Source organism: Salvelinus fontinalis, chromosome 18, assembly GCF_029448725.1.
Source record: "Salvelinus fontinalis isolate EN_2023a chromosome 18, ASM2944872v1, whole genome shotgun sequence".
NCBI classification, from domain to species: domain Eukaryota; kingdom Metazoa; phylum Chordata; class Actinopteri; order Salmoniformes; family Salmonidae; genus Salvelinus; species Salvelinus fontinalis.
In genome coordinates, this window is record NC_074682.1 from 16,656,845 (window position 1) to 16,677,363 (window position 20,519).

The 20,519-nt window shown below is 44.2% G+C and overlaps 1 protein-coding gene across 1 annotated transcript in view; it reads left to right on the top strand.

Annotated features, from left to right (window-relative positions):
- Window positions 1–20,519, top strand: part of LOC129815066 (cadherin-4-like) — a 237,993-nt gene that overhangs the window by 185,713 nt on the left and 31,761 nt on the right. Inside the window, exon 7 of the mRNA XM_055868398.1 lies at window positions 9,289–9,433. Coding sequence (XP_055724373.1) covers window positions 9,289–9,433 — 145 coding nt within the window. The remainder of the gene's footprint in view (window positions 1–9,288; window positions 9,434–20,519) is intronic.

Here is a 20,519-nt window from a genome sequence, read left to right on the forward strand (position 1 = left end):
GGACAAGGAAATCGCGAAATGTGAGCGGTTTTAGAAGTCGCGAAGTGCATATTCTCAGCAAAAGACTGGGAATCACGAGTACTGCTGTCTCAGATTCTGAGTACTGCCCTTTACCAACACAGTCTTGTTTGGGCCAGACTTTCCTTTCTGTGCGAAATGAAAGAAAAATTGCCTTGACAAAGCACAGATTTCTGCAGCCACTCAAGCTGTCAATTAGGCTAGATTGAGGTTTTTCAGCAGAGAGAGAGACGGCTTGGAAAAGTAGTGTGTTTGTCTTCCACTGCTAATGAACAGGCGGTGTTCTGGGTGTTCTGTTTGAGGATCAACAGATTGTCTACAGTTGCCTGTTTACCCCCATCAGACTGGAACATGTACCCCGTGAACTCTTACTGCACAATTCAGACATGCTCACAACATCTCATAACAATGCCACTACCACATCACGTTCTGATAGCCCTACTGTAAACATGATTATATTACATGATTTGATTTACATTTTTGTTTGTTCCCAGTCCGTATGGGCTTATTTATTTATTTAACCAGGCAAGTCAGTTAAGAACAAATTCTTATTTACAATGACAGCCTACCGGGGAACAGTGCCTTGTTCAGGGGCAGAACGACAGATTTTTATCTTGTCAGCTCGAGATTTGATCTAGCAACCTTTCGGTAACTGGCCCAACGCTCTAACCACTAGGCTACCTGCCACCCTATATAACACAATATCAAGTTTGTGTTACCTTAGTAAACCAGCTCATAAAAAAATGTGTTAATCCTAAATACAGATTTAGCTGTATAACAAACACTTAAAACACACAGTTCTCCATAACAGATTAGCAGCCAACTCTAAGATACTGTCAGTCAGTAAGTCCAAGGCCCTCCCTGCTTTTTGCAGCTCTCTCTCATCTCTCCTTGGCCTGACTCACTCATCTCTCAGGGTTCCTGTTGGTCCACTTAGTTCCAGATGAGGTCCTGTCTGTCATTACTCCGACAGTATCAGTCACTATTCCAGAGCCTCTCATCTGTTGGAGGTGGAGGTCTAACCTGGCCAGGCTGGCCCCGTGGTGTCTGGTCTCTTTATGAGGCTGGTGGATGTTAGTACACCTGCTGCTACACCTCTTGGCATGGGAGGGATCTATAAGGCATACATGTCCTTGGGTGCTTGTTAAGGTCTAGTGGACTGGACTGGCAACTGTAAACAACTATAAACAACCCTGAGCCTGAGAGGAGCCTGGTGTTAGAGCCTGGTGTTACCACTTGAGAGGAGCCTGGTGTTAGACCCTGAGAGGAGCCTGGTGTTAGAGCCTGGTGTTACCACTTGAGAGGAGCCTGGTGTTAGAGCCTGGTGTTACCACTTGAGAGGAGCCTGGTGTTAGAGCCTGGTGTTACCACTTGAGAGGAGCCTGGTGTTAGACCCTGAGAGGAGCCTGGTGTTAGACCCTGAGAGGAGCCTGGTGTTAGACCCTGAGAGGCGCCTGGTGTTAGACCCTGAGAGGAGCCTGGTGTTAGACCCTGAGAGGAGCCTGGTGTTAGACCCTGAGAGGCGCCTGGTGTTAGAGCCTGGTGTTACAACCTGGTGTTAGAGCCTGTTGTTAGAACCTGAGAGGTGCCAGGTGTTAGAGCCTGGTGTTAGAGCATGAGAGGAGCCTGGTGTTAGAACCTGCGAGGAGCCTGGTGTTGGAACCTGGTGTTAGAGCTTGAGAGGAGCCTGGTTAGAGCCTGAATGGAGCCTGGTATTAGAACCTGAGAGGAACCTGGTGTTAGAACCTGAGAGGAGCCTGGTGTTAGTGCCTGAGAGGAGCCTAATGTTAGAGCCTGGTGTTAGTGCCTGAGAGGAGCCTAATGTTAGAGCTTGAGAGGAGCCTGGTTAGAGCCTGAGAGGAGCCTGGTATTAGAATATGAGAGGAACCTGGTGTTAGAACCTGAGAGGAACCTGGTGTTAGAACCTGAGAGGAGCCTGGTGTTAGAACCTGGTGTTAGAGCCTGAGAGGAGCCTAATGTTAGAGCTTGGTATTAGAGCTTGAGAAGAGCCTGGTGTTAGAGCTTGAGAGGAGCCTGGTTAGAACCTGGTTAGAGCCTGAGAGGAGCCTGGTATTAGAATCTGAGAGGAACCTGGTGTTAGAACCTGAGAAGAGCCTGGTGTTAGAGCCTGAGAGGAGCCTGATGTTAAAGTCTGAGAGAAGCGTAGCGTTAGAACCTGGTATTAGAGCCTGAGAGGAGCCTGGTGTTAAAGCCTGAGGAGCCTAATGTTAGAGCCTGGTGTTAGAGCCTGAGAGTAGAGTAGTGTTAGAACCTGGTATTAAGCCTGAGAGGAGCCTAATGTTAGAGCCTAATGTTAGTGCCTGAGAGGAGCCTAATGTTAGAGCTTGAGAGGAGCCTGGTTAGAGCCTGAGAGGAGCCTGGTGTTAGAACCTGAGAGGAACCTGGTGTTAGAACCTGAGAGGAACCTGGTGTTAGAACCTGAGAGGAGCCTGGTGTTAGAGCCTGAGAGGAGCCTAATGTTAGAGCTTGGTATTAGAGCTTGAGAAGAGCCTGGTGTTAGAGCTTGAGAGGAGCCTGGTTAGAGCCTGAGAGGAGCCTGGTATTAGAATCTGAGAGGAACCTGGTGTTAGAACCTGAGAAGAGCCTGGTGTTAGAACCTGGTGTTAGATCCTGAGAGGAGCCTGATGTTAAAGTCTGAGAGAAGCGTAGCGTTAGAACCTGGTATTAGAGCCTGAGAGGAGCCTGGTGTTAAAGCCTGAGGAGCCTAATGTTAGAGCCTGGTGTTAGAGCCTGAGAGTAGAGTAGCGTTAGAACCTGGTATTAAGCCTGAGAGGAGCCTAATGTTAGAGCCTAATGTTGGAGCCTGGTGTTAGAACCTGAGAGGAGCCTGGTGTTAGATCCTGGTGTTAGAGCCTGTGAGGAGCCTGGTGTTAAAGCCTGAGAGGAGCCTAGTGTTAGAGCCTGGTGTTAGTGCCTGAGAGGATCCTGGTGTTTGATCCTGGTGATAGAGCCTGCGAGGAGTCTGGTGTTAGAGCCTGAGAGGAGCCTAATGTTAGAGCCTGGTGTTAAAGCCTGAGAGAAGCCTGGTGTTAGAGCCTGGTGTTAGAGCATGAGAGGAGCCTAATGTTAGAGCCTGAGAGGAGCCTAATGTTAGAGCCTGGTGTTAGAGCCTGAGAGGAGCCTAATGTTAGAACCTGGTATTAGAGCCAGAGAGGAGCCTGGTGTTAGAGCCTGAGAGGAGCCTAATGTTAGAGCCTGAGAGGAGCCTAATGTTAGAGCCTAATGTTAGAGCCTGGTGTTAGAGCCTGAGAGGAGCCTAATGTTAGAACCTGGTATTAGAGCCAGAGAGGAGCCTGGTGTTAAAGCCTGAGAGGATCCTGGTGTTAGAGCCTGAGAGGAGCCTAATGTTAGAACCTGGTATTAGAGCATGAGTGGAGCCTGGTGTTAGAGCCTGAGAGGATCCTGGTGTTAAAACCTGGTGTTAGAACCTGGTGTTAGAGCCTGATGTTAGCCTGAGAGGAGCCTGGTGTTAAAGCCTGATAGGAGCCTAATGTTAGAGCCTGGTGTTAGAATCTGAGAGGAGCCTGGTGTTAGAACCTGGTGTTAGAGCCTGAGAGGAGCCTGGTGTTAGAACCTGGTGTTAGAGCCTGAGAGGAGCCTGGTGTTAGAACCTGGTGTTAGAGCCTGAGAGGAGCCTGGTGTTAGAACCTGGTGTTAGAGCCTGAGAGGAGCCTGGTGTTAAAGCCTGAGAGGAGCCTAATATTAGAGCCTAATGTTAGAGCCTAATGTTAGAGCCTGGTGTTGGAGCCTGGTGTTGGAGCCTGGTGTTAAAGCCTGAGAGGAGCCTAATGTTAGAGCCTGGTGTTAGAACCTGAGAGGAGCCTGGTATTAGAGCCTGAGAGGAGCCTGGTGTTAAAGTCTGAGAGGAGCCTAATGTTAGAGCCTGGTTTTAGGGCCTGAGAGGAGCCTAATGTTCGAGCCTGAGAAGAGCCTGGTGTTAAAGCCTGAGAGGAGACTGATGTTAAAGCCTGAGAAGAGCCTGGTGTTAGAGCCTGAGAGGAGCCTAATGTTAGAGCCTGGTGTTAGAACCTGGTGTAAGAGCCTGAGAGGAGCCTAATGTTAGAGCCTGGTTTTAGGGCCTGAGAGGAGCCTAATGTTCGAGCCTGGTGTTAAAGCCTGAGAGGAGCCTGATGTTAAAGCCTGAGAGGTGCCTGGTGTTAGAGCCTGAGAGGAGCCTAATGTTAGAGCCTGGTGTTAGAACCTGGTGTAAGAGCCTGGTGTTAGAGCCTGAGAGGAGCCTAATGTTAGAGCCTGGTGTTAGAATCTGAGAGGAGCTTGGTGTTAGATCCTGGTATTGGAGCCTGAGAGGAGCCTGGTGTTAAAGTCTGAGAGGAGCTTGGTGTTAGAGTCTGGTATTAGGGCCTGAGAGGAGCCTGGTGTTAGAGACTGGTGTTAGAGACTGGTGTTAGAGCCTGATTAGATGCTGGCGTTAGAACCTGGCGTTGGAACCTGGTGTTGGAACCTGGTGTTGGAACCTGGTGTTGGAACCTGGTGTTGGAGCCTGGTGTTGGAGCCTGGTGTTGGAGGCTGAGAGGAGCCTGGTGTTAAAGTCTGAGAGGAGCGTGGTGTTAGAACCTGGTATTAGAACCTGGTGTAAGAGCCTGGTGTTAGAACCTGAGAGGAGCCTAATGTTAGAGCCTGGTGTTAGAACCTGAGAGGAGCCTAATGTTAGAGCCTGGTGTTAGCCTGAGAGGAGCCTGGTTTTAAAGCCTGAGAGGAGCCTAATGTTAGAGCCTGTTGTTAGAGCCTGAGAGTAGAGTAGCGTTAGAACCTGGTATTAAGCCTGAGAGGAGCCTAATGTTAGAGCCTAATGTTAGAGCCTGTTGTTAGAGCCTGAGAGGAGCTTGGTGTTAGAACCTGGTATTGGAGCCTGGGGTTAGAGCCTGAAACGAGCCTGATGTTAAAGTCTGAGAGGAGCTTGGTGTTAGAGCCTGGTGTTCGAGCCTGAGAGGAGCCTGCTGTTAAAGTCTGAGAGGAGCGTAGTGTTAGAACCTGGTATTAGAGCCTGAGAGGAGCCTGGTGTTAAAGCCTGAGAGGAGCCTGGTGTTAGAACCTGGTGTAAGAGCCTTGTGTTAGAGCCTGATGTTAACGTCTGAGAGGAGCTTGGTGTTAGAGTCTGGTATTAGGGCCTGAGAGGAGCCTGGTGTTAGAGACTGGTGTTAGAGCCTGAGTGGATCCTGGCGTTAGATCCTGGCGTTGGATCCTGGTGTTAGAACCTGACATTAGAACCTGACGTTAGAACCTGACGTTGGAGCCTGGTGTTGGATCCTGGTGTTGGAACCTGAGAAGATCCTTGTGTTAGTCACCTACCCGCTAAGATAGAGAGAGCATCTTCACTCACAGTCAGTGTTAAGTCAATTAGCACTAGACTCTCACTTGATGAGTTACCTGTTGAGAACCTTCTCTGCTCTTGGGTTTTACTGCTCATGGTTGACGAAGATAACTTTATATGAACTGGTCTGTTATTCAACAAGAAAGACATGACTGGTGTTTTTGACAGACTTCCACCAGAGGAAGATGAACTCTGAGGTTAGCGTGTGGGTGAAGTTGAGTTTTTCTCCACAGACAGCTGTAAGGAGAGAGCAGCTGGGAGCCAGCCTGGAGAAGTGTATGTGTGCATGTGTGATGAAGGGTATATTACTGGAATCTTTTGAAGTTTACCAGTAAACTACCAGAATGTTGGTAACTTAGAAGTAAAAAAATGATAACATGACGTCTAGTGGCCTTTTGGGGTATTTCAGATTATAAAAGGTGTCTGTAGTTATATCCGTCCATCTGTGTGGCCTTATCACATGGAGACTATAAAAAGTAATCAAATAAGATATATGTATATATATATATTTATATATATTTTTTAAATACACTACCGTTAAAAAGTTTTGGGTCACATCCTTGTTTTTGAAAGAAAAGCACATTTTCTGTCCATTAAAATAACATCAAATTGATCAGAAATACAGTGTAGACATTGTTAATGTTGTAAATTACTATTGTACCTGGAAACGGCAGATGTTTTATGGAATATCTACATAGGCGTACAGAGGCCCATTATCAGCAACCATCACTCCTGTGTTCCAATTGCAAGTTGTGTTAGCTAATCCAGGTTTATTATTTTAAAAGGCTAATTGACCATTATAAAACCCTTTTGCAATTATGTTAGCACAGCTGAAAACTGTTGTGCTGATTAAAGAAGCAATAAAACTGTCCTTTAGACTAGTTGAGTATCTTGAGCATCAGCATTTGTGGGTTCGATTACAGGCCAGAATCAAAGACCTTTCTTCTGAAACTCGTCAGTCTATTCTTGATCTGAGAAATTAAGGCTAATCCATGAGAAAAATTGCCAAGAAACTGAAGATCTCGTACAATGCTGTGTACTACTCCCTTCATAGAACAGTGCAAACTGGCTCTAACCAGAAGAGAGGGAGGCCCCGGTGCACAACTGAGCAAGACAACAAGTACATTAGAGTGTCTAGTTTGAGAAACAGACGCCTCACAAGTCCTCAACTGGCAGCTTCATTAAATAGTACCCGCAAAACACCAGTCTCAACGTCAACAGTGAAGAGGCGATTCCGGGATGCTGATTTTCAGTTTATTGGCAATTTCTCGCATGGAATAGCCTTCATTTCTCAGTACAGGAATAGACTGACAAGTTTCAGAAGAAAGTTCTTTGTTTCTGGACATTTTGAGCATGTAATCGAACCCACATATGCTGATGCTCAAGATACTCAACTAGTCTAAAGAAGGCCCGTTTTATTGCTTCTTTAAACAGAAAAACAGTTTTCAGCTGTGCTAACATAATTGCAAAAGAGTTTTCTAATGATCAATTAGCCTTTTAAAATGATAAACTTGCTATAGCTAACACAACGTGTCATTGGAACACAGGAGTGATGGTTGCTGATAATGGGCATCGGTACGTCTATGTAGATATTCCATATAATATCTGCCATTTCCAGCTACAATAGTCATTTATAACATTAACAATGTCTACACTGTATTTCTGATCAATTTGATGTTATTTTAATGGACAGAAAATGCGTTCTGCTTTCAAAGACATTTCTAAGTGACCCCAAACTTTTGAACTGTAGTGTATATAATGATAAAGCTGTGAAACATTATCCTAAATATAAATCAGCAACTTAGTGAATACCGTTGGTGTTTAATACGAGGGTTACAGCATGACATATCCTTCATAGTTTTTACACACTTTAATTTATTTGACTACGTCAATTTGTCTTTGTTGTAAATGTTTTTGGCGACAAACTGTTGGCAGTTGTTAAAAAGTTTAGTGTTATTTAAAAAGAAAGCCATTGTTGATTAGATGCTTTTTTCATTAGTTCGGCTAGTTTCTCTTGAACCATATGGTCTATCCACTAAAATATTATTTGGTAAATAGTTACCTAAATTACCAAAGATTCTGATAACTTTGGTAAATTACCAGTAGCTTTGCAACCCGGTAGCTGTGTGTGTGCGTACGTAACATGTTGCTACATGCGGGTTTGTGTGTGTGTCTGGACAGACCCCATCAGTGGTTGCTGTTGTGGTTCTGGTAGAGTTTTCTCCCCGTGGTTGTGTTTTTCAGGCCCGCCCTCAAGCATGCTAATGACAGGCCCAAAACCACACATTAGCAGTCCACACACACTGCTCACACACTCTTCACACACTCCTCCAGGCTCTCAGATCAAATTTCCATTGGCTCTGTCAGCCCCCACCCCCCCTTTCCCCACTCACCATGCAGAGCCCACAGCTGAGAAAACAGATTGGGCTTGTTTGTTTGTTTGTGTTTCTCTCTATGTTTGTTTGTTGTGCTCTGGCCTATGGAAACTCATCGTCTGGGGGAATATTAAGTGGTTGAAGCAACAGGGTTTGAATGCGTTTATACAGTGTGAGTACGTGTGTGTGTGTGTGAGTACGTGTGTGTGTGTGTGTGTGAGTACGTGTATGTGTGTGAGTACGTGTGTGTGTGTGTGTGTGTGTGTGTGTGTGTGTGTGTGTGTGTGTGTGTGTGTGTGTGTGTGTGTGTGTGTGTGTGTGTGTGTGTGTTTCCACACTATACGGAAGCGAAATGAGTCATTTTTTTCAGGAAGGCAGGTATCGATGCTGTAGCTTGAGGCTCCTCTGTACCATTCAGTCCTCGAATGAACATTGCCTCTTCCTGTGAATAGTACAGAGATTCTATTAGTCAATGTTGTACTCAGTGTAATATAAGGGTCCACTGCCCACATGTCTGTGAAGGTGTTTGAGAACGACAACCTCCAACTCCAGGCTCTCTGTCCAGGTTTTTATGTTGTTATGTTTTTACAGAGCTATTGGGAGAGACAATGATGGTGTTCTTTGCCTTTCAAAGCTTCTCTCCAACATAATGTTGTCTGGAGCTGTGAGACATCTTTAGTCAACATGGGTATATTCAGACATGGGATTGTTACAGCCGGGTTGGAGAAGAAGTCCTAGCAGTGTATGTATTGATTGTCACTCTTTCCTCTTAGGGTCCCCCACTGTTTCTTTGTGATTCTCTCTGTGTATCTGACTCATTACTGGTATTACACGAGGCATGCTCCTTCCATCTCTCTCGCTCTCCTTTTCTCACACTGTGATTCACAGGGAATTTTTGTGGAATGGCTTATCTGCTTATCTCAGTAAAAGACATTGTGGCCAATCAGTGGCGTTGTTGCACAAACCAACCAGGACAGTCATTTTCCCTAGGAGAACAAAAGCCAGACACCACATGAGTTGTGTTGAATAGAATAGAGCCTATAGGTGTTCTCTGGGGCTCTTGCTGTGTGAGCTGAGCAGTACACACCTCAGGCTGTATCTGTGTTTGGACAACACCTTATATTCTCTTTCTCTTATTGGCAATTATCAGCACAGGCACTCCAGCAGGCTCTCTCTGTCACGACAAATAAAAGACTGGAATTACTGCTTCAGTCGTGGAGCTTCCAATTAACAAACCTCTCACAACCAGCAATCAAAATCAAGGTTGCATGGCAGGAATTCAATGGTCAGAGATAGTGGATTTTCATGGACTCTCTAGTGTGCAATTACAGTAAACATACTTGTGAAAGAGATCTGCAATGACAGAAATAATTGCAGTTACAGGATGAATTCCAGCCTGTATGCGTTGTCTGCTGTCATGTTTGTGTCAATTTGCCTTATGTGATGTTTCATGTCGATCAGTGCTGCATTATATATCGTCAAAGTTACTGTGGCATATACAGGACGTACAATGCTCGTATGGTTTCGTTGTTTTGTTTGCAGCTGCGGGCCCATGCTGTGGACATGAACGGGAACAAGGTGGAAAGCCCCATAGACCTGTACATCTACGTCATCGACATGAATGACAACCGGCCAGAGTTCCAAAACCAGGTCTACAACGGCTCTGTGGCTGAAGGCTCTAAACCAGGTACATTCACTATGACTGAATACAGTGTATTGCTTCTTCAAGTGTATCTGAGAACACCTAGTGAACAGAAGCATGGTCATTTTAAAGGCAGAGGGAGCAACGTATCATTGTTGGAGGAACACTTGTTTTACCAGTCAGACATCGATGTTTGTTTACTTTGTGTTCAGACAATGTTCTGCTGCAAAGTTTAATCTCAGGAGAATTTTGAAACAACGCAGGCGAGAGACAGAGAGAGGGAGAAGAGCACACACACCCACACACACACACATTGCAACAATGGTCTCTCCTCAGTGGAGCGTGGATCTGTTGTCTGTTTTAGACCAAACTCTGCTAATTAACGAGAAGAACCAAACATATTTGAAAAGTCTGCCTTTTCAACTGACTGGTACTCTCTTATAAAAACCTGTTATTTTTAGTATACGAGGACAAAGTGTGTGTTGGGGTTACGACACTGTCAATTGTGTTGAAGAAGAAAACGTAGGTCGCACAGCTTATTAGCTAATTATTCTGAAATTGTCTCATATAGCTAGCTAGTGGAATATGAACCCAATGTCCCACTATTGTATGATGGAGTTAACACACTGACAAGTACTTTTACATAGACCATAGAGCTTTTCTCTCTCCCTTCTCTGTCTATCTATTCCCCTCTATTGTATGCAATCATGAATTTTAAATGAGAGAGTGTGCCGCTTAGCTATGGTTGCCTAATTGGCTATTTAAGGAGATGAGAGTGGGGCCATTTTTCATCACTGGTGTATGTTCCGTGGGACGGTTTTACTTTTCTGGGCCATTTAAGACACAAAGAAGTTCAGCGCCATTTTTATCCAACTTATCACTTAAACTCTAAGCTGCTTTCTTTAGGCTGGTAATGAGAATGGGCCTCCCGTAACTCTTTTGGTTCCATCAGACTGAATGTTTTTATAACTGCTCAGAGCAAAGGGAGATGTGATGTGTTCATCTCTAGTGTATCTAGAAGACTCTGATATCAATGTGTCTCTGAAGTATTGCGGCTTATCCTCCATCTACTCTGGTTGCTATATAAAAGCATTGAAAGAGACAGACCTGCGGGGAGTTGCCCTTATCGCTGTTGCCAGATGCAACATTGTGTATCAAATCAATCCATCAGTGGAACTGGGTTTGAAATGTCACGCTAGCCATCCGCCACCACTGGCGTTCTTCCATCGGGAGACACAGAGACAAGCATGGAATTGAATTGGATCGGTCTTACATGTAAGTAATGATGCAATTAGAGAATGAACTAATCCAATTGTTATTGTGATTCAGACAGGGAACAAATGGGATCTGACCAGTGTTGTATCCATCCACGTGTCATCATTAGGGTATTCTGGGAGCTTGCTGGACACTTCAAGTTATTGGATGGTTATTGTAAACTGATAAGTTTCATTGACAAATTGGTGAACCCATGAATTGTATTTAAAAGAAGGAGATGAAGAAGAACCCCCGAACCCTCACCACCACCCCTCTCTCCTTGTGCATAAGAGATCACAGAGAAAACACCCACGTGATGGAGCCGGGGATGTAAAAAGATTTCTCTATTTTATTGTATAATGAAGCCCTCCTTCCTCAGAGCGTAGTTCTATACTCTATCCCTCTTTCTCCCTCTGTGGCGGACAGACAGGAAGTAGTTCCTTTTCATGGCCCTTTTAGAGAGACACTCTGAAATGAGAGCGAAAGACAAATCCAGCGGAGTGCTTTCTCATACACTCAATTTGTCATCTCAAGGGGGGGGGGGGGGGGTCTGTCCTGAAGAGTTTGCTAACAGTCATAGAAAGATTTAAAAGAGTTTCCACTTCCTCCTGGCCTGGGGGGCTTATTAGACCCCAACGTCTGTACACAGGTGAGGAGAGATGGAGGGATGGAGGAACGCAGGGATGTTTCAATCAGTGTAATGGACCCAGAATTTGTGACTGACTGCTCGTTCTGTGCTGTGTGCAGGAGAATACATTTTCCTGGGTGATACTTTACAGAGGATTTAAGACCAAATAGATGGAGTCTCAGAGCTGGGGAGGGTATTTAGCAGGAAAGGCCACCCAGAGATGGAGGACCTTCAGACAGCAGTGAGTGCTTTGGTTGGTTACAAACTCTGCTGCCTTACATTCACAAATACACACCCGGGTATGAATATCGTAAACAAGTTGTGGTTCCTTAGGGACTTCATCAAGTTTGCAAGCCAGAGATACAGTATACCCTTTTACACACTTTGTTACCTTACAGCTATATTCTAAAATGGATTAAATAAATAAACATCCTCATTAATCTACACACAATACCCCATAATGACGAAGTGAAAACAGTTTTTAGAAACGTTTGAAAAGTTATTAAAAAACAAAAACAGAAATAACTTATTTATATAAGTATTCAGACCCTTTGCTAAGAGACTTGACATTGAGCTCAGGTTTATCCTGTTTCCGTTGATCATCCTTGATAACTTTCTACAACTTCATTGGAGTCCAACTGTGGTAAATTCAAATGATTGGACATGATTTTGGTAAGCCACACTCCTGTCTATATAAGGTGCCACAGTTGACAGTGCATGTCAGAGCAAAAACCAAGCCATGAGGTCAAAGGAATTGTCCGTAGAGCTCCGAGACAGGATTGTGTCGAGGCACAGATTTGAGGAAGGGTACCAAAATGTCTGCAGCATTGAAGGTCCCCAAGAACACAGTGGCCTCCATCATTCTTAAATGGTAGAAGTTTTGAACCATCAAGACTCTTTCAAGAGCTGTCCACCCAGCCAAACTGAACAATCAGGGGATGTTCACTCTGACAGAGCTCCAGGGTTCCTCTGTGGAGATGGGAGAACTTTCCAGAAGGACAACCATCTCTGCAGCACTCCACCAATCAGGCCATTATGGGAGTTGCCAGATGGAAGCCTCTTCTCAGTAAAAGGCACATGACAGCCCGCTTGGAGTTTGCCAAAAGGCACCTAAAGGACTCTCATACCATGAGAAACAAGATTCTCTGGTCTGATGAAACCAAGATTGAACTCTTTGGCCTGAATGCCAAGCGTCACATCTGGAGGAAACCTGGCAGCATCCCTACGGTGAAGCATGGTGGTGGCAGCATCATGCTGTGGGGATGTTTTTCAGCGGCAGCGGACTGGGAGAATAGTCACGATCGAGGGAAAGATGAATGGAGCAAAGTACAAAGAGATCCTTGATGAAAACCTGCTCGAGTGCTCAGGACCTCAGACTGGGGTGAAGGTTCACCTTCCAACAGGACAACAACCTTAAGCACACAGCCAAGACAAAGTAGGAGTGGCTTTGGGACAAGTGTCTGAATGTCCTTGAGTCTCCCAGCCAGAGCCCGGACCTGAACCCGATTGAACATCTCTGGAGATACCTAAAAATAGCTGTGCAGCGACTCTCCCCATCCAACCTGATAGAGCTTGAGAGGATCTGTAGAGAACAATGGGAGAAACTCCCCAAATACACGTGTTCCAAGCTTGTAGCGCCATACCCAAGAAGATTCGAGGCTGTAATCGCTACTAAAGGGGAATCAACAAATTACTTAGTAAAGGCTCTGAATACTTATGTAAATGTTATATTTCAGTAATTTTTATCCTAAAAAAATCTAAAAACCTGTCTTTGCATTGTCATAATGGGGTATTTTGTGTAGATTCATGAGGGGGAAAAAACTATTTAATCCAATTTAGAATAAGGCTGTAACGTAACAAAATGTGAGAAAAGTCAAGGCATCTGAATACTTTCCGAATGCACTGTATATACAAAAGTATGTGGACACCCTTTCAAATGAGTGGATTCAGCTATTTCAGCCACACCCATTTCTGACAGGTGTATAAAATCAAGCAAACAGCCATGCAATGTCCATAGACAAACATTGGCAGTAGAATGGGCTGTACTGAAGAGCTTAGTGACTTTCAACGTGGCACCGTCATAGGATGCCACCTTTCCAACAAGTCAATTCGTCAATTTTTTGCCCTGCTAGAGCTGCCCCGGTCAACTGTAAGTGCTGTTATTGTGAAGTGGAAACATCTAGGAGCAACAACGGCTCAGTCGCAAAGTGGTAGGCCACACAAGCTCACAGAACAGGACCGCAGAGTGCTGAAGCATGTAGCGCGTAAAAATCGTCTGTAACGCTCAATACCGAGTTCCAAACTGACTCTGGAAGCAACGTAAGCACAAGAACGTCGGGAGCTTCATAAAATGTGTTTCCATGGCCGAGCAGCCGCACACAAGCATAGGAAGATCACCATGCACAATGCCAAGCATTGGCTGGAGGGGTGTAAAGTTCGCTGCCATTGGACTCTGAATCAGTTAACGCGGTCTCTGGAGTGATGAATCACGCTTCACCATCTGGCAGTCCGACGGATGAATCTGGGTTTGGCGGATGCCAGGAAAACACTACCTGCCCCAATGCATAGTGCCAACTGTAAAGTTTGGTGGAGGATGAATAATGGTCTGGGGCTGTTTTTCATGGTTTGGACTAGGCCCCTTAGTTCCAGTGAAGGGAAATCTTAATGCTACAGCATACAATGACATTATTAACAAACTTTGTGGCAACAGTTTGGGGAAGGCCCTTTTCTGTTTCAGCATGACAATTCCCCTGTGCACAAAGCGAGTCCATACAGTAATGGTTTATCGAGATCGGTGTGGAAGAACTTGACTGGCCTGCACAGAGCCCTGACCTCATCAAACACCTTTGTGATGAATTGGAACGCCAACTGCGAGGCAGGCCTAATCGCCCAACATCAGTGTCCCACCTCACTAATGCTCTGGTGGCTGAATGGAAGAAAGTCCCCGCAGGAATATTCCAACATCCAGCCAACACCCATCCAACTCCAACATCCATCCAACTTCCCAGAAGAGTGGAGGCTGTTATAGCATCAAAGGGGGGGACCAACTCTATATTAATGCCCATGATTTTGGAATGAGATGTGTCCACATACTTTTGTTCATGTAGTGTATAAAATAGATTTCTTCTCCCTCAAGTCTGTCCTTCTCTAATAATTCCTTCAGCATGTGAAGTTGTGAAGACATGTGAAGAGACATTGCAGTAAATTGTTCTGATTGCCCATGCATTTAGGTGTGAATGCGCTCAGATTTGGAGGTAATTTTCTGGCGGCTGGTTTTCATTGGTCCCTTCCGGGCATGGCAGGGTGGTGTATGGTGGTGGGTGGAGCTGCAGTGTGGTCTGTTAAAAGCCAGTAGTGCCATTAGAGCCAACTTTGTGTGACCGCAGTGATTTGTGTCCCCTTTATCACTATCACACTTTGTGTCCCCAGACACACACACACACACACACACAGTGACTGCCACATCCCTCTCCTTCTCACCTCTCCTCCTTGGCCTCATACTTCTCCTCCTGCCCTTCCACACAGTCTCTCACCCACTACTGCATCCCCATATTAATATTGTACTCTACTTTACCTGTCCCTCTCTCAATGCCTGTTTTTATCCTCCTCTTGCCCTCATTTTCTTGTCCTTTCCTCTTCCAACCCCTATCTCACTCCCTCTTGACACCCATTTTAGTGCCCTTTCCTCTTCCAACCCCTATCTCACTCCCTCTTGACACCCATTTTAGTGCCCTTTCCTCTTCCAACCCCTATCTCACTCCCTCTTGACACCCATTTTCTTGTCCTTTCCTCTTCCTACCCCTATCTCACTCCCTCTTGACACCCATTTTAGTGCCCTTTCCTCTTCCAACCCCTATCTCACTCCCTCTTGACACCCATTTTCTTGTCCTTTCCTCTTCCTACCCCTGTCTCACTCCCTCTTGACACCCATTTTAGTGCCCTTTCCAGCCTTGTCTTCTCTCTCCCTTCCCTTTTCATCCACGGAAATGTCTTGCCATGCTATCTTTCTGCATCTGTGCTTTAGATTAGATGATTCGATGAGTTTATTAATCACATGCACAGCGTCGCAGATGTAGTCACAAGGACAGTGAAATTCTTATGCTCTGAGCTCCAACAGTAATAATACTTGTGTCCATCTCTCTCTTGTTCTGCCCCTTTTCCTCTCTTCCACATCCTCCAGTGGTGTGTATTCATGGCTGCCAGGCTTCCCCCAAGAAAAAAACATACAAAATCATTTATGTTTCATCTTTCTGTGTATCATAAATGTCGTTCAATTTGTATGAGGCTGAAAATATCTCACTGGAGAAAGCAACCAAGTGAACAAAACACCGCCCTCTGTCTCTGTATTTGTAGCCCATCTATCTGATGCTGTCTGGTCAAAAAGAGTATGACATTATTGCCGCCCGTATAATAGAATGAAAGGGAAGCCAGGGAGCATTTGGCTTCCCTTGATTAAAAAAATAAAATAATAATAGCCAATCAGCGTTGAGCTAAACAGAACACAGCTGTGAATGGTCCTTGCACCCCCCAAAAAAAGTGTCAAGGGAAGCCAGTGTGGATTTGCCTTCAAACCAGTCATATCACATTAGAAGCCAAACATCATTGACAGAACTTGATTTGTTGCATCTCATTGTGTCGTTGTTCTCCGGTGGCTAGCTAGCTAAAATTGTCCCTTTCCTAAAGTAGCCATGGATGGAGATAGGGATTTGGTTTTACTTCAATCTCCGTGCTGGCCAATGATTATAACGGCAATTCTAAGCCAACCATAAATTCATACATTGTGCCCCTGGACTGAGAGGATGGAAGTTCAACATGTAGCTAGATATAGTTGACTGGCTAATGTTAAAAAGCTGGCCTGGCGCATCGTTGCCCATGAAAGGAAATTAAGCTAGCAAGCAAGCATTTTAGCCAGGTAGCCTAGGACAAAAGCAAAAAGCTTGTACTGTATGACAGTCATAGACCATTCAGGCAACATTAAAGAGGAGAATGGCATTGGCATTTCTCTACAAGTAGGGTTAGTCGACATGTTTTTCCTACTTGCATGCACATACGCCCGCACGCACGCACGCCCGCACGCACGCACGCACGCACGCACGCACGCACGCACGCACGCACGCACGCACGCACGCACGCACGCACGCACACACACACACACACACACACACACACACACACACACACACACACACACACACACACACACACACAGAGAAATCAGTACCATGGACAGACACATCATATTTACCTTATGTTGATTGGACTAAATCGTTTTTGGTATCTTTTAGTTGTCCCTCTATTAGGGCTCACGAGTGTCGCAACGGTGTAAGGCACTGCATCTCAGTGCAAGAGTCCCTGGTTGAAATCCAGGCTTTATCACATCCGGCCGTGATTGGGAGTCCCATAGGGCGGCACACAATTGGCCCAGCGTCGTTTGGGTTTGGCCGGGGTATGCCGTCATTGTAAATAAGAATGTGTTCTTAACTGACTTGCCTAGTTAAATAAAGGTTCAATAAATGTTTTTGACTAAGCATATGTGATTAGATAATGTTGACGTTGAAATGGTGCTGGAATAGTGGAGGCAGCGCCTGTTTTCTTTGCGACTTGCGGTGACTCTAAATCAATAGTTGTTTAGTAGTCCAAAAATGTGCTTGACCATGCTGTAGGTCATATAACTGTTTGTTACATGCAATATGTTTTGTGGACCTCACTGGACAGAGGTTGCTCTCTGGTTTTATGATGAAACAAAGGTGTGGTTGAATTTATTCTGCAACTGTGCCGCCTTATTGTCTCGGCCTTAGGCTTATATACAGTATCACGGTGTCAAGGCAAATGAACTAACAGGTTATAGAGCAAAAAATGCAATTATCACAACACAGTGGTTGTAATATATATTTTTTTTTCTGGCTTGGTTTCCCCAGTGATTTTACCCTCACACCGCTACTATAATCTGTAATTCATCTGTAATTGGAAGGCAGCCCAGCTAGCACATAACGTTCTGAAAACCATATGTTTCTTAGAGCTTGGTGAGAGCGTGTTTGTCCTATGGTTATTCTGCATAAAACCTTTCCACAACGTGGAAACATTAAGAAAACATTCCATAAAAACCACAAGAAAACATTAGTAACGTTCAAATAATTTTTGTAAGATTGTTATTTCGTTCTCAGTGTCTGTTTTGAACAGCTTTGAATGAGTAAAACAAACATGGTGTGCTAGCTCAATTCTGGTGACGCAGTGGACTAATTTAATGACTAGAGATCAGAAGATTGTAGGTTTGAATCTCACTGACGCCGTGCCAAAATAAAAAACAAATGTGTTTGCATGATTAACACCTAAGCAAATTAATTTCCATGTGTCCAATCTGTGCTTGGAGTTCAAAACAGTTAACCCAAACTAAGCTAGCAGTGTTATTAAAAGTCTTATTGAAACATTCAGTGAAATTTTAAGGAAGTTCTTCAAAACCTCAAAATCACCTATAATTTCTGTTCTATGAACGTTAACTTCTTATGGCTGAAGTGCAGGGCGCCAAATTCAAAAAACAGAAATCTCATAATTAAAATTCCTTAGACATTCATGTGTCTTATATCATTTAGGTAATCATAAAGGTAATCTTGTTGTTAATCCCACCAAAGTGTCCGATTTCAAATAGGCTTTACAGCGAAAGCACTACAAACGATTATGTTAGGTCACCACAAAACCACAATAAGCATAGCCATTTTTTCCAGCTAAAGATAGCTTCACAAAAACCAGAATAGAGATAAAATTCATCACTAACCTTCGATTATTTTCATCAGATGACACTCATAGGACTTCATGTTACACAATACATGCATGTTTTGTTTGATTAAAATTCATATTTATATAAAAAAATCTGAGTTTACATTGAGGCGACTAGATTCACTAGTTGCAAAAACATCAAGTGACTTTGCATAGCACATCGTTTCAACAGAAATACTCATCATAAATATAGATTATAATACAAGTTATACACATTGAATTATAGATATACCTCTCCTTAATGCAACCGCTGTGTCAGATTTAAAAAAAACTTTACGGAAAAAGAAATGCACGCGATAATCTGAGACGGCGCTCAAAAGTAACGTACCACAGCTGCAAAGATGGCGTCACCATAAACAAGAAAATACATGATAAATATTCCCTTACCTTTGATGATCCACATCAGAAAGTACACCAGGAATCCCAGGTCTACAATAAATGTTTGTTTTGTTCGAAAAAATCCGTTATTTATGTCCAATTGTTAGCGCGTTTGGTAAACATGTCCAAACGCTAATTCTGGTCAGCTTTATATCAGACAAAAACTTAAAAAAGTGATATTACCGGTCGAAGAAACATTTCAAACTAAGTACTGAATCAATCATTAGGATGTTTTTAACATATAGCTTCAATAGTTCCAACCAGAGTATTCGTTCTTGTCTGCGTGAGCAATGGAACGTAGGTGACTTACATGAAAAAAAAGCATGATCAGAAAATGGCTGCTTGATGGACACCTGACTGATTCTGCTCTCATTCTCTCCCACAACATCATAGAAGTCTCATTGTAATTTATATTGATGGTTGACATCTAGTGGAACCCCTAGGCAGTGCAACATCATTCATAACTCAAGTGGATTTCTTAAGGGACTCTGGTGAATACATACAGGCTCAGATTTCTGACTTCCTGTTTTGATTTCAACTTAGGATTTTGCCTGCCAATATGAGTTATGTTAATCTTACAGACATAATTCAAACAGTTTTAGAAACTTTAGAGTGTTTTCTATCCAATACTAATAATAATATGCAAATATTAGGAACTATGACTGAGGAGCAGGCCGTTTGATATGGGCACCTTTCATCCAAGCTACTCAATACTGCCCCTTCAGCCATAAGAAGTTAATAAAACCTCCCAGGAAAACTTTCAGGAACCATAGCAAAATGTTCTCAGAACCACCCTGTAACCTAATAATTAACCTTCCCAGAACATGTGAAATGTTCACTTCCATTCTCAGAATGTTTGAAAAACATTCCGTTTTACTGGTCAGGAAGTGTATGGCTTCGTTCCCAGAACCAATGGAAAATCTCAAACTTAAGTTCCCACAACTTCCAAGGAACCACATGTGCTAGCTGGGAGGTGTTGACCCCCAGCTCAGTAATGTTTAGTCAGTGGATGGAGCCCAGCAGGGATCTCAACTTTCCGCTCTCTTTCCCATGTAACCAAATGGCCAACATGCCTGCCTTGCCTGCCACCAGTGAAATTTTCAGCTCCAGCGGTTTTGGCGGAAAAGCAATTAGGATTTAGAATTCATTTTCAAATTAAAGAAGAATTAAACAGGCTCAGAGGTTAACTCTTTCAGGCATGCCCACACTCTTAGACAAAGAGCACTCTTTAAGCGTATTAAGGATTCCCTATTATTGAAATTAAAAGTGGCAGAGTTGACATATGATTCTCTACATCCCCCCCCCCCCCCCCCCCCCCCCCCATCGGACTGAAAATTTGATCAAATGTTGATGCTCTTCTCTGTAATAAGGGTCATTGTTTTTCTCCTCGCTCCCTTCCATGGCTCTCTCTCTCTCCCTGTTGTTTTCTCTCCATGGGCAAAGTGACAACTCCTGCTTTGAAACTTAATGAAGTTTGAAATAGAATTCTCAGCTACAATTATTCTGTTGATTCTGGCTGTCACGGGAATTATGGTGCTATCTCTGCCCAATTATGAGAGCCAGCAGAACAGACACCTGTAGCTGCGAGGACCCACTCTGTGTCTCTTCTCCTGTCTGTCTGAAATTCAACATGTTTCTATACTAGCTAATACTATCCATGCGCCTTCTTCTGATCTACAGCAAAACTGACCCTAGATCAACTCTAATGTCTCTCACTCCTCCCTGTTTTCTCTCTCTCTCTCTCTCTCTCTCTCTCTCTCTCTCTCTCTCTCTCTCTCTCTCTCTGTCTCTCTCTCTCTGTCTCTGTCTCTCTGTCTCTCTGTCTCTCTGTCTCTCTGTCTCTCTCTCTCTCTCTCTCTCTCTCTCTCTCTGTCTCCCTCTCTCTCCCTCTCTCTCCCTCTCTCTCTCTCTCTACACTCCTCTCTGTCTCTCTATATATGCTTCTCTCTTCTCCTCTTCCTCTCTCCCCCTGTCTCTTTCTCTTTGTTTCTACCTCCTTATACAGTACAACAACCCTAGCATGTGTGTTCTCCTGCGTCTCTCCCCCTAAGCTGACAAGACCCTAGCTTTCCTGCTGCAGCAGCAGTAGCAGCCTTT